At 45.2% G+C, this 15118-nt stretch overlaps 1 protein-coding gene across 9 annotated transcripts in view; it reads left to right on the forward strand.

Moving 5' to 3' along the window:
• The window catches only part of CACNA1B (calcium voltage-gated channel subunit alpha1 B), a 247192-nt gene that overhangs the window by 117250 nt on the left and 114824 nt on the right, over positions 1-15118 (forward strand). For all 9 annotated transcript variants that reach the window (XR_008510062.2, XR_008510061.2, XM_054520928.2 and 6 more), the window contains 2 exons: positions 11606-11723; positions 14840-14907. Coding sequence is in view for 7 of the 9 variants with exons in the window: in XM_054520928.2 (XP_054376903.1) it covers positions 11606-11723; positions 14840-14907 (186 nt within the window). In the remaining 2 variants the exon portion in view is untranslated. The remainder of the gene's footprint in view (positions 1-11605; positions 11724-14839; positions 14908-15118) is intronic.

The following is a 15118-nucleotide window of genomic DNA, read 5'->3' on the forward strand; positions in this document are numbered from 1 at the left end:
CCAAGATCGCGCCATCCATTGCACTCCAGTCTGGGTGACAAGAGTGAGACTCCATCTCCAAAAAAAAAAAAAAAAAAAAAGCAAGATCAGCAAAAAGAACAAAGCTGGAGGCATCACATTACCCAACTTCAAACTATGATATAAGGTCATAGTCACCAAAGCACCGTGGTACTGGTATAAAAATAGGTACATAGACCAATGGAACAGAATAGAGAACCCAGAAATCAACTCAAATACTTACAGCCAACTGATCTTTGACAAAGCAAACAAAAACATAAAGTGGGGAAAGGACACCCTATTCAACAAATGGTACTGGGATAATTGGCAAGCCACATGTAGGAGAATGAAACTGGATCCTCATCTCTCACCTTATACAAAAATCAACTCAAGATGGGTCAAAGACTTAATCTAAGAGCTGAAACCATAACAATTATAAAGATAACATCAGAAAAATCCTTCTAGACATTGGCTAGGCAAAGACTTCTTGACCAAGAACCCAAAAGCAAAAGCAACAAAAACAAACGTAAATATATGAGACTTAATTAAACTAAAAAGCTTCTGCACAGCAAAAGAAATAATAAACAGACATCCCACAAGGTGGGAGAAAATTTTCACAATCAATGCATCTGACAAAGGACTAATATCCAGAATCTGCAAAGAACTCAAATCAGCAAGAAAAAAACAAACAATCTCATTAAAAAGAGGGCTAAGGACATGAATAGACAGTTCTCAAAAGAAGATATACAAAAGCATATGGAAAAATGCTTAACATCACTAACAATCAGGGGAATGCAAATAAAAACCACAGTGTGATACCACCTCACTCCTGCAAGAATGTCCATAATAAACGAAAAATAATAGATGTTGGTGTGGATGTGGTGAAAAGGGAACACTTTTACACTGTTGGTGAGAATGTGAATTAATACAACCACTATGAAAAACAATGTGGAGATTCCGTAAAGAACTAAAAGTATATCTACCATTTGATCAGCAATCCCACTTCTAGATATCTACTTAGAGGAAAAGAAGTCATTATATGAAAAACGATACTTGCACATGCATGTTTGTAGCAGCACAATTTGGAATTGAAAAATACGGAACCAACCCAGATGCCTATTGGTCAACGAGTGGATGAAGACCACTGGTAGTGTATACCAGTATACTATAGAATACTACTCAGCCCTAAAAAGAGTGAAATAATGGCATTTGCAACAACCTGGATGGAATCGGAGGCTACTATTGTAAGTGAAGTAAGTCAGGAATGGAAACCCAAACATTGTGTGTTCTCACTCATAAGTGGGAGCTGAGTTATGAGGATGCAAAGGCACAAGAATGATACGATGGACTTTAGGGACTCGAGGGAAAGGGTGGGAGGGGGACGAGGAATAAAAAACTGCAGCGTACGCTGCTTGGGTGATGGGTGCACCAAAATCTCAGAGATAATCACTAAAGAACTTAGTCATATAACCAAACACCACCTGTTCTCCTAAAATCTATTGAAATAAAAAATAAATTTTAAAAAATTTAATAATTAAAAATCTGCTGCTCAAGTTACCAAGTTCAGATAGTATGATATGTGAATTCTGCTATTTAAGAAGTTATTCCAATTTTATACAGACTCCTCCGCAGAATATAAAAAAGGATAGCTTGCCACTCATTGTATGAAACTAGAGTAGCCTTGATAATGAAAAAAACTAAACAAGGACACTATCAGAAAAGAAAAATACAGATCACTTCTGCAAATACAGATCACTTCTGCAAACACAGAAGCAAAGCATCTGGGGGAAACCATCACTAATCAAATCTAGATGTTCTTAAAAATTATTTTTATAATTGACTAGAACTTTTCCTAGAAATGCAAGATAATTCAACATTAGAAAACCTATGAATGTAATTTGTCACATACAGGTGGATACAAACCCTGTATGATCAGAGAAAGCATTGGAACTCCAGCACAAGCACAGTCAGCCAGAGGTGAGAGGAGCGGAGATAAGACTGCAGAGTTGCTGATGGCTGAAACTGGGTGATGGGCATGTAGGGCTCATTGTACTCCACTCTGTGTATGCTTCAAATGTCCGTGATAATTTTTTTTTTTTAAGTAAGACCTAACACTCCTTCCAAATAAAAACGCTTAGCAGATTACATTAGTATCAGCGGTCTTAGCACAGTAGAACAAGAAAAAATGAAATAAAAATTGTCAGGATTGACAAGAAAAAACTGTCATTATTTACAGATGAAATATTTATACACAGAAAACTCAAGTGCTGTCATTGCAGATAGTATTTATATAGAAAAACATGAAATTGGATTCCTACCTTGTACGAAGTGTGAAAATCAATTCTAGACAGATTAAAAGACAAATGATGTAGCATGAAAGGACAAAGAATAAAAACAAGTAACTCACAGGAGAAGAAACTATGATCAATTTTACTGCAGTCAGGGAAATGCAAGTTAAACCCTCAATGAAACAACCATTTCCACCTGTCAGTTTAGCCAAAATTAAGAGATCTAACAATATTAAGATTTAGAGAAGAAGTGGAGAAATTAGTGTTTCTTTATGCTGTTGGTGGGTTGGTAGAATCACTCTGAAGGGTAATTCATTATATCTTGTCCACTGGAATTGGCACGAGCAGTTCCTGCCAGGTATATGCCCTGGAAAGTTTTTTGCCCAAGTGCACAAGGAAACATGTAAAGCCATCCTAGCAGCATTATTTGTAATAACAAAAAACTGAAAATCACCTGCATGTTCACCATCAGGGAAATGGATAAGAGAAGTGTGATCTGTTTGTGCAGAAGGGAAAATGAGTGCCTTAGAACTAAATGTATTTATAGCGTATGATACTATTTAAGGATGAACAGTGTACAAAACAATATCATATACTGTTTATGATATGGATGTAGTAAATGTATAAAAGCTTGCACAGGAATGATGAGCACCAAATTCAGGACACAGTTTTCCTGGTGGTAGGGTGGGGGTTGCTGGGAGGTGGGGAGAGGGAGAGGAATGAGACTGGGGAGTTCTGGCCACATTCTGATGTTTTATTTCTTAAGCTGGGTAGTGGGTACACAGAGGTTTGTTAAATTGTTCATTGCATCTTTCGGAGTGTTTAAAATATTGTGTAATTGAAAAATAAAGGGATACGAAAAGATGAACTAACTAAACATTGACCAAAAGAAAGCCGGTGTAGGCCGGGCGCGGTGGCTCATGCCTGTAATCCCAGCACTTTGGGAGGCCGAGGTGGGCAGATCACTTGAGGTCAGGCGTTCGAGACCAGCTGGCCTACATGGTGAAACCCCGTCTTTACTAAAAATACGTAAAATTAGCTGGGTGTGGTGGTGCTGAGGTGGGAGAATCGCCTGAACCTGGGAGGCAGAGGTTGCAGTGAGCTGAGATCACGCCACTGCACTCCAGCCTGGGCGACAGAACAAAAGAAAGCTGATGTATTAATATCAGCCAAAATAGAGATGAAGGTAAAAAGAGGATGGATGAGAATAAAGAGGCATATTACATGATGAAAAGAGGATGCCTCCAGAAGGAACACACTGCAGGGCATGAACTTGCAGGACCTAACAACCTGGCCTCAGAACATTGACCAAAAACAGGCAGAATTACAAGGAGAAATAAAAACTTTACCATCTTATAAGAGATTTATAACATGTCTCTGTCAAACTGAAGGATGAAACTGACAAAAGATTAGAAAGGATCTAAAAACATGAACTAGTTTTCACATACAGAACTGTATCCAACAGATAGCGAATAGAATATTCATTGTTTGGGGCACATGGAACGTTTGCAGACTTTGACCGTTTATTAGGTCACTCAGGAAACTTCAACAAGTATTAATTACTGTCCAGCTGGGCGCAGTGCCTCACGCCTGTAATCCCAGCGCTTTGGGAGGCCGAAGTGGGCAGATCACCTGAGATCAGGAATTCAAGACCAGCCTGGCGTGGTGAAACCAAATTGGCGAGACCCCATATCTACTAAAAATACAAAATTTAGCCAGGTGTGGTGGTGGGTGCCTGTAATCCCAGCTACTCTGGAGGCAGAGGCAGGAGAATCACTTGAACCTGGGAGGGGGAGGTTGCAGTGAGCCAAGATCATGCTACTGTACTCCAGCTTGGGTGACAGAGCAAGACTCCAACTAAAAAAAAAAAAAAAAAAAAATTGCTGTCCTGCAGAGCACAACTTTGATATCATTTAGATAAGCAGGCACCGTTAATAAAAAGTCATTTAATATCTTTCCCATATTTGTAAGTTGAAGGATTTGGGAGTAAAGAGGACATCAGAAATCACGATGGCCATTACAGAATATTTAGAACTGAACAGTATCAAAACTTGTAAGAGGAACCTGAAACAACACTTAAAGGAAAACTTATAATCTTAATGCAGTTATCAGAAAAAAAAGGATAAAAAATAAACAAGTATTCTTAAAAAAAAAAAAAGCGTCTTCCTCTGTCACCCAGGCTGGAGTGCATTAGTGTAATCATGACTCACTGCAGCCTCGAACTGGTTTCAAGTGGTCCTCCCACCTCAGTCTCCCAAGTAGCTGGGACCATAGGCACACACCACCATGCCCAGCTAATTATTTCTATTTTTTGTAGAGACGTGGTCTCACAATGTTGCCCAGGCTGGTCTCAAACTCTGGGCTCAAGCGATCCTCCCACCTCAGCCTCCCAAAGTGCTGGTAACGCAGGCATGAGCCACAGAGCCTGGCTTAACAAGTACTTATATGAAAAATCTAGAAGAAGGAATAATAAACCAAAGAAAAATTGAAAGCAGATGATGCTAAGAGTAGACATTTGTTGTACAGATCACTGAAACACCAAGATAACAAGCATGTTCATGAAGTAGCATGAAGTAGATAATTGTACAGCGACTGATCAAGGAAAAAAAGCACAAATAAATGTAACCCAAAAGGGAATCATAACTATAGGAAAATGAGATTTTTTTTTTTAATTCCAAAAGATGAAACATGCTTTTTTTTTTTTTTTTTTTTTTTGAGATGGAGTCTTGCTGTGTCGCCCAGGCTGGAGTACAGTGGTGCGATCTCGGCTCACTGCAAGCTCCGCCTCCCGGGTTCATGCCATTCTCCTGCCTCAGCCTCCCGAGTGGCTGGGACTACAGGCACCTGCCACCACACCTGGCTAATTTTTTGTATTTTTAGTAGAGACAGCGTTTCACCGTGTTAACCAGGATGGTCTTGATCTCCTGACCTCATGATCAGCCCGCCTTGGCCTCCCAAAGTGCTGGGATTACAGGCATGAGCCACCGCGCCTGGCCAAAACATGCATTTTTATAGGAAGACATTAAGTGGATTAAATTAGCCCAAGAAGAAATTTTGAAAACCTGGACATTTCATAACTATAAAAGAAATTTAACAGTCAAAGTTCTCTTCCTATCTTTCTGCCTCCTGCCTGGAGCCCAGTCATTATAAGGCGAGTTTCACCAAGCCTTTCAAGAAGAAATAATAACTATTTGACTCAAACAGTTTCAGAGAAGGGATGAAATCATTTCATGATGCTAGTACAACCTTGACACCAAAGCCATGCAAGGATAATTTAAGACAAAATGCAGACCAGAACGCAAGCTCCATGGGGCAGGGTCTTTGTTTTATCCACTGACCATCCTAAGCACCTGAATATCGCCCAACACGGCAGGCACACTAATGTCTCCCCGGTGAAAGTAGATTCATTCAAATCTCATGGCATAAAGCTGCCATAATATTCTTCTGTAATTAAAAAAATCTCTTTTTCCTGTGTTATGACCCCCCTTTTGTGTTACAATTTTTATTTGTGCTTTTTTTCCCTCGGTCAGTCTTGCTATACAATTATCTACTTCATGCATGTGTCTCCTTAAAAATAGGCTTTTTACAGTCTTGTTATTTTGGTGTTTTTTTATCTGCATCACAAATGTCTGCAAATAATCTAAAATCTATTAAAAAATCAAATCAGCTGCATATATTAAAAAAGAACCTCATAGCTAAACTGTGTTCATTCTAGTAACACAAGAAATACAAATAATACAAGAAATTGTCAGTATAATTCCTAATCTCTACAGGTTAAAAGAGAACATGTGTCATAGATGCAGAAAAGTGAAACATTGATAAAAGTAAACTTTAATTCACAATAAAAAAATGTCATACTAAGAATTGACAGGAGTTTAAAAACATCTGGTAAAGAATATCTACAAAAACCCTACAACCAGGATGGGTGGTAGCTGATGGGTATGAGTTTCTTTTTTTGAAGGGATGAAAATGTTCTAAAATGGACTGTGATAATGGTGACTCATATTTGTGAGTATACTAAAAACTATTGTATACACTTTAAATGGGCGAATTATATCCCAATAATGCTGTTATTTAAAAGAGACCATAGCAAGGATCATAGATAATAGTAAAAGATTAGAAGTATTGTTAAAAGGAAAATAAGGATGCCTACTATTCAAGCAGTTGAAGCTAATGTAGTAAGAAAAAAGAAAGAAGTAAAAAGACCAGAAAGGAATAGAAAAAAACTATTATTATTTTCAAATGTGATTATTTACTATAGAAAATCCTAGATAATATATTAGATATAATAAGAAAATTCATCAGTATTGCTGAACATAGGATAAATGTACAAAAATATAGCTTTTCTATATAATAACATTATTCAATTAGAAAATTCAATTTAAAAGAAAGGTCTCATTCACAGTAGTAACAAAACTTCCAGGTACCCAGAAATAAATCTAACTAAAATTATGCAAGACTTTCGTTGCAGTAATTACCAAATGTCATTCAAGGCCTTAAGGAGCTGAATGTGTGCAGAGAGATGTTTATAAGTAGGAAGCCTTAAAATGGTGAATGTGTCAGTTCTCCCCAATTTAATTTATGAATCAATGCAATCCTGATCCAAATTCCAATGGGACTGTTCTTGGAATTCAGCATATTGATTATATGGAAGAGTAAAAGTCCAAGAAAAGACAATTCAGGAAGAAGAAATTTGTCCTACCATATATCATGACTTTTTATAAAGCTATGGTAATGAAAATAGTGTGGTATATGTAAAAATGAAATATCAAAAGAACAGACCAGAGAACCCGGAAACATTCCAAACATATATAGAAAGCTGGTTATATGAGAAAGATGTCATTGGAAATCAATGGAGGAAGGATGGACTATTCAAAAATTTGGGTCTGGGAAAATTGGCTTTCTGTATGAAAAAAATTGGATCATCATCTCCATGCGTGCACAAAACTTCAGTTGGATTAGGAACCTAAATGTAAAAAATCAAACTTGAAAATGATTTAAAGATGATTTAAAGAATAAGAGGCCAGGCATGGTGGCTCATGCTATAATCCCAGTGCTTTGGGAGGCTGAGGTGGGAGTATCGCTTGAGGCTCTTAAGTTCAAGATCAGCTTGGGCAACATAATGAGAGCCCATATCCACAAAAAAAAAAAATAGCTGATGGTGCACCCCTGCAGTCCCAGCTACGTGGGAGACTAAGACAGGAGAATTACTTGAGGCCAGGAGTTTGAGGTTATAATGAGCTAGGATCGCGCCACTGCAGCCTGGGCAACAGAGCAAGACCCAGTCTTTAGAAGAAAAGAAAGAAAAAAATATATATTATGAAAATATCTTTATGATCTTGGATGGAGAGGAATTTCTCTTCTTTTCTTTTCTTTTTTGAAATGCAATCTAGCTCTGTTGCCCAGGCTGGAGTGCAGTGGTGCGATCTTGGTTCACTATAACCTCTGCCTCCCGGGTTCAAGCGATTTTCCTGCCTCAGCCTCCCAAATAGCTGAGATTATAGGCACCTGCCACCATGCCCAGCTGATTTTTGTATATTTAGTAGACAGGGTTTCATTGTGTTGGCCAGGCTGGTCTTGAACTCCTGACCTTGTGATCAGTCCACCTTGGCCTCCCAAAGTGCTGGGATTACAAACGTGAGCCACTGCACCTGGCCCAAATTTCTTTTTTTTAATGGAGATGGGGTCTTGCGATTGTGCCACTGCACTCCAGCCTTGGCAATAGAGCAAGACCCCATCTCCAAATTTCTTTTTTTTTAAATGGAGATGAGGTCTTGCTCTATTGCCAAGACTGGAGTACAGTGTCATGAGCATAGCTCACACAACTGGCTCAAGTGATCCTCCTGCCTCAGCCTTCTGAGTAGCTGGGACTACAGGTGCGGACTACCACACCTAGCTCATTAAAAAAATTTTTTTGTAGACAGGGTCTCACTGTGTTGCCCAGGCTGGTCTCTATCTCCAAAGTGTTGGGATTACAGGTGTGAACCACCACTCCTTGCCGTGTGTGTGTGTAGTGAAAATATCTTTATGACCTTGGATGGAGAGGAATTTCTTAAGATGCAAAAAGCAGAAAACATAAAGGAACAGACTGATAAGACTGATATTTAATTACATTAAACTTTTTTAATACAAAAATAAAAGCAAACAGGAGACTAAAGATATTTACAATAGATAATGCAAATAGAGTATTAGTAGATGGAGAATACATAGGGAAGTCTCAAAAGTCAGTAAGAAAAAGATGAGTCATCAGAAATAGGAGCCGGGGGGTTTGAAAGGCAGGCAGGGCACAGAAGAGATCTAAGGGCCCCTGGGCAGGAGAAATGTTCAAACTCACTGGCTTGCCTTTTTTTTTTTTTTTTTTGGTAGAAATGGGGTCCCACTATGTCGCCCAGGCTGGTGTCGAACTCCTGGGGTCAAGTGATCCTCCCACCTTGGCCTCCCAAAGTGCTGGGACTACAGTCGTGAGCCACCACGCCTGGCCAGTGCTTTTAAGCCCTTTCACCTTTATCAGATTGGGAACTATCAAAGGGCATGACAGTGCCATGGGTGGTGTGAGGATGTGATGAAGAACCATCCTCTGCTGCTGGCGGGAGTATGATTTGGGATAACCATTTTGGAAATGTCTAGTGAAGTCGGCGAAGGTGTGCATAGCGTACATATCTGGCAGCTTCAGTTCTTGAGAAACTTCACATGTGCACAAGGGGACACGGCAGCAAAAACCCGGAAGCCACTAAAAGTACCTGTGAGAAGGAAAATGGGTAAATGGAAGGAAAACCGTGTGATGGTTTACATGAGTAAGTAGATTTATATGTATCAACATGAAGAGCCGGGTGCGGTGGCTCACCCCTGTAATCTCAGCACCGCGGGAGGCTGAGGGGGGCTGATTGTTTGAGCCCAGGGGTTCAAGACCAGCCTGGGCAACATGGCAAAACCCCATCTCTACTAAAAAATACAAAAAATTAGCTGGGCATGGTGGCACCTGCCTGTGGACCCAGCTACTCAGGAGGCTGAGGTGTGAGGATTGGTTGGGCCCAGAAAGCAGAGGTTGCAGTGAGCCAAGATCACACCACTGCACTCCAGCCTGGGAAACAGAACAAGACCCTGTCTCAAAAAAAAAGAATGGGGAAACCTCAAAGCTGTATTGTTGAATGAAAACAGCAAGTTGAAGAATGATGTGTAGTCTGGTAACTTCCTGTCCATGTTTAGCACATATGCAGTATTCTGTTCATACATACGTGTATGTGTGTGATGTGTAGTGGAACCCTAAAGACTTGGATCCATTCATCCAACAGCGGACTACTATCCACAATATACAAGGAACTCAAACAACTCAATAGCAAAAAAACCAAATAATCACATTTAAAAGTGGGCAAAGGCTCTGGATAGACATTTCTCAAAAGAAGACATACAAATGGCCAACAGATGTATGAAAAAATACTCAACATCACTAATCATCAGGCAAAGACAAATCCAAACCACAGTGAGGTATTGTCTCACCCATTTGGGATGGCTATTATCAAAGACAAAATTAACAAATCCTGCCAAGGATATAGAGAGAAGGGAACTCTCTCACACTGTTGATGGGAATGTAAATTAGTCCAGCCACTCTGGGAAACAGTATGGAGGCTCCTCAAGAGGAGCCATACCACAAAAATCCCACTGCTGGGTGTTTATCCAAAGGAAAGGAAGTTGGAACATGGAAGTGGTGCCTGCCTCCTCATGTTCATGGCAGCACTATTCACAGTAGCAAAGATACGGGATCAGCCTAAGTGCTTGTCAACAGATGAAAGGATACAAAAAATATGGTGTATATATAACAGAACACTATTCAGCCACAAAAAGAATGAAATCCTGTCATTTGCAGCAACATGGATGGAAGTGGATGTCATTAAGTTAAGTGAAATAAGCCAGGCACAGAAAGACAAACTTCACATGTTCTCACTCAGATGTGAGAGCAAAAAAGCTGATCTGGAGGTAGAGGTTAGAATGATGGCTACCAGAAGGTGGGAAGGCTGTGGGAAGAGGGGATGAAGAGAGAGTGGTTAAGGGGTACAAACAGTTAGATAGAAGGAGTGAGTCCTAGTGTTTGATAGCATGGTAGGGTGACTGTAACTAACAACAATATATTGTCTATTTCAAAATAATCAGAAGAAAAGGTTTGAGATGTTCCCAACACAGTGCTAAATGTTTGAGGTGATGGATATGCCGAATACCCTATTTGATCATTACACATTGTATGCATGTATCAAAATACCACAAATACCCTAAAATATGTACAAATACTATGTATCGATAAAAAGAATTTAAAAACGGCCGGGTGCGGTGGCTCACGCCTGTAATTCCAGCACTTTGGGAGGCCGAGGTGGGCGGATCACGAGGTCAGGAGATGGAGACCATCCTGGCTAACACGGTGCAACCCCGTCTCTACTAAAAATACAAAAAAATTAGCCGGGCGAGGTGGCGGGTGCCTGTAGTCCCAGCTACTTGGGAGGCTGAGGCAGGAGAATGGCGTGAACCCGGGAGGCGGAGCTTGCAGTGAGCCGAGATCGCGCCACTGCACTCCAGCCTGGATGACAGAGTAAAGCTCCATGTCAAAAAAAAAAAAAAAAAAAAGAAAAGAAATTTAAAAACACCCACAAATAAATAGAAAGTGAAAAAAGAAAAAAGACTTGGATCTGTGTCAGATCCCTGGTTGGAGTTGGTCATGGGGAGGGGGACCATTGCACATGGGGCAAAATTTCCATTTTGGGTGGGGGACACATGAGTGTTAATTATTTTATTTTCTTGTATGTTTCCAGAAATAAAAGTAGAAAAGAGACATGGCTACTAGGACAAGGGTTGCATTTAGCCAGGCTGTGAGGCTGGACCCACCAAGTGGAGTGGCAGGAACTGAGAGCATAAGGCTCTGCTTCTGCTGGGTGGCCGTGTGCAGCCCAGTCCCCTGTGAACCTCGGCTTCCTTAACTGCAGTGACGTGGATGGCGCTGCTTCGTCTCTCCATGCCTGAGCTCACTGCTGCCCTCTTCAGCTCTGCCCACCTCCTCCTGTTGGGAGCTCCCTTTTCATTTCTGGCTGAAAACCTAGAGTATGTTAGTCTTTTAAGACCCAGTTCTGCAGCCATGTCCTTCTGGAAGCTTTTCTAGAGGACCCTGGGATGCCCAGACCGTCGGAGACAGCATCATCTAAAGACCTGGATGTGCGTGTGTGGACGTGGCAGTGCGCGTGGACGTGGCGGTGCACATACACTCATGTGGGTGGGGGTGCGTGTGTGTGGGGAAGGCAGCCACGGGGGCTTGCCCTGTGTTCTCTCCATCCTGGCAGATCCTGACGGGAGAGGACTGGAACGCAGTGATGTATCACGGGATCGAATCACAAGGCGGCGTCAGCAAAGGCATGTTCTCGTCCTTTTACTTCATTGTCCTGACGCTGTTCGGAAACTGTATCCTTCTGTGGGGCTGGGGCAGAGGGTGGTCAGTGCTTGGCCCTCCTCTTCCCCATGGCCGCCACATGGATCCCTCCAGGAGGACTGGGGGCTGTGGACATGAGAGGTGCATTCTCAGAGTTGAGTGCAGATGGAGAACATTCTGCAGGTGGCTGGAGCGCAGGGGTCTGGAGGCTTTGGGACTCAGCTTGAGGGAGCATGAGCTGCTGCGTGTTGGGGTATCCAGAGGTGGGGGTGGGTGCGGCCAGCAGCAGGCCCAGGACGGACTCTGAGCAGCAGTCGGGGAGCCTCACACTCTGGGCAGGTGGGTTTTTGTTTTCACTTTTATTTAATTGCGTACTTAGGTTTTGGCACTGGGCTTTAAAAAGGAGCCCTTTCCCCTGCTGATACCATCCCCTTTGCAGAGAAATGTAAGGAAAGGTTTTCTCTGGAGGATGTCAGTTGGGCTGTTTCTGGACCTTGAGTCAGAGGGTGAGTCGGTGGGGTCAGAGCGAGCCCAGCCGCCGGTGGTGAGCTCTGCCTCAGCCATGGGCCATGATAGGGACAGGGCTGGGGCCAAGGAAGATCTGGAGGGAGAACTACAGCGTTCGTGGTATAGGCGAGGGTGAGGGCTATGACAGGCAGTGTGAGTGTGGGTCCCCCTGTAGCTGAGGTGGGAAGTTCAGGCCTAGAAGTATCTTTGGTTCTCAAACTCATCTGGGCATCACAGGCCCCTGAGGGATGGTAAGCCTGGATTCCAGCCCTAGCCCAGGGTGTCAGAGGCAGTGGGGCTGGGCCGGGGCCTGAGAATGTGCATTCTCACAGGCTGCAGGGGGAGCCCGTGTTTCTTGTCTGGGGACCCCACTTTGAGAACTGCTGTGACAGAACACCCCGCAGGGCCCCGAGGAGCTGGAGACAATGTCTCACAGTTGACCATCCCGGGTCTGCTTCTCCCCCGACCTTCTCACACACGGCGGCCACTCCACCCCATCTGTCTGTCCTTGTCTCTGCCTCACTGGTGCAGTTGCCATCAGTGCACTTGCAGACTTCACCCTCTTTCCCGTCTCCGTCTCCCTGGCTGCTCGTTACTTGCTCCGCCTCTCCTAGGCTGGCCCAGCAGGGGCTCCCTCTCTCAGCCTTGTTAGTCATGGGGTGGTCCTTAGGCTGCAGCTCAGGTCCTGGTCCCCAGAGTGGGGGATCCAGCCTTCCTGGGAAGTTAAGTGTGAGCCTAGGAGGGGCTCCAGAGAGCCTGAGAGGGCAGTGTCTGCTTTGGAGATGGGTAGCCCTGGGGCTGGCACCAGAGGCACCAAAGAAAGGCAGCCACGGTTGTCAGAGAGGGACGGAGGCCTCAGACAGGACAGCCAGTGTCCAGAAGGAGGTGCCTCTGCCTCAAGACAGAGCAGTGGCCAGTGGTTCGCCATAGCTGAGTCTGACCCTGACACTCAGGGCCACGAGCGTCCCCCTCCCTGTCCACTCAGCGTCAGTCCTGCTGGATCCTAAGGGGCATGGCCCTTGGTCCTGCTTTCTGGGCATGGAAAGGCCTCTGAGGGTGTCAGTGGCTGTGGCTGGTGCCTGGAGGTGTCAGCCTGGCCTCAGTGTCCTGCCCTGTGGGCTCTGCTGGAGCTCTGCATGGACTCGCCTGTGAAGCTTTGGCCTGGGGTATGCGCTCCCTTGACCCCCAGGGAGGGGGCACCTGTCCAGCCAGAGAGGGACCTGACCTGCCAGGGCCACTGCTGTTGGCCTCATACAGAGCCAGCTGCTACTAGGCCTGGCAGAGGCCAGTACCACAGGGAGAGTGGCTGTAGCCTGGGCAGGGGTGAGTCGCAGGCCTGTGGTGAAACGGGCTGGATCATGTGGAGTGCAAGGTTCTAACGGGGGCAGCTTCCTCTCCCCACAGATGCTGTGGCACATTTGGCAGCGTCTGAGTCAGTTTTGGTTGTCAGCACTGATGGGGAGGGGCTGATGGCCTCAAGTGGACGGAGACCAGGGGTGCTGCCTGCCATCCCATAGAGGATTGCCCAGCCCCAAATGCCAGCAGGGCCTTGGCTGAGAAACCTGGAGTGATAAAATGGCCAGGAGGGCACCCCCAATGGCCAGGGTCTGGAGGGGCAGATCCAAGTCACAGTCGGGGTCCTGACTATGTCTGGGGTGGTTCTGGGAAACTGCGCAGGGGCAGGGAGGTGAGCGTTCAGGAAAAGGCAGCTTCCAGTGATGGGTGAAGAGTTCCTTTTGCAAAGAAAAACACCGTGACGGGACAAGGACCTGGTCCCACGAGCTTTGAGGAGGAAGCCGCACACCCCAGGTGGTGCCTGTGCCGGGACCTGTGGCAGGTGCTTCCCTTTGGGCCTTGGTTTCTTCATTTCTAAAAGGTGAGGCAGCACCTCACACTGGGTCCTAGGAGGTCAATTGAGGCAAGGTGCAGTCCCAGGAACCAGATCATGCCATCTGCCGTCTCCATGGCCTGACTCGAGTCCTGCAATCTAGAGGGGGGATGCCGCAAGGAAGAGGCCCCAGGACACCATGCAGGAAAAGGAAATGGAAAGGAGGGGAAGGTAGCACTAGGTGGCATCTGTGGGCCTAGGACTTGGGGCCCAGCATGTGCTGGCCGCAGGTGGGTTTGCAAGCTCGTGGTTTGTCTGAGGTGGTCTCTGGTCACAGGACCCAGAAGGCAGTGGAGCCCCACCTGGAGCCTGTGGAGTAGGAGCTGTTTGTGGGGAGGCTTCTTGTGTTGGCCAGGGCTTGGGGAGTTGGGAGCACAGCAGGCAGACCATGGGCCCTCGTTAGGAGGCAGAGGCAGATGGCTCCAGCATGGCCTCTGAGCTTTGCTCCTGCACAGTCAGCCCGAAAGAGCTGGGTTGGGGGAAGAGGCTCAGGTGAGCATTAGAGGAGGCTGGGTGATGGGAGGCTGAGCAAAGGAGGGATTGGCAGAGAGGCTGGAGGTGAGGACGGAACAGGGGGCTGGAGGGCCTAGTGGCTGGGCTGGAGTGTGTCTGGGGATGGGGCCTGGGGGAGCTGGTAGGTGCCAAGGGAAGGAGGCTGGAGGCTGGTTGGGATCTGGGGAGATGGGGGAAGCTGCAGTGTGACTGTGGGGCCATGTGGGGCAGAGGTTCCCTTCCTCAGCTGGACCCAACCAGACACTCTGCTGAATGTCTTTCTGGCCATTGCTGTGGACAACCTGGCCAACGCCCAAGAGCTGACCAAGGTAGGTGGGGACAGGGAGGGACTGGTGTCAGCCCATGTCACTTGAATGTGGCTGCAGCCAGGAGGAGTCTGGGTCTTGGGTTAGGGCCTTGTGTCCAGGAGCGTTGCCTTGGGTCCTGGCGGGCAGAGGCTGGTCTGTCACTCAGGGGCTGGAGGCTGGAGCTGAGGATGAAAGGAGAGCCAGAGCCCTTAAGGCAGATGGACAGGCAGGC

Source organism: Pongo abelii, chromosome 13, assembly GCF_028885655.2.
Source record: "Pongo abelii isolate AG06213 chromosome 13, NHGRI_mPonAbe1-v2.0_pri, whole genome shotgun sequence".
In the NCBI taxonomy this organism is placed as follows: Eukaryota; Metazoa; Chordata; class Mammalia; order Primates; family Hominidae; genus Pongo; species Pongo abelii.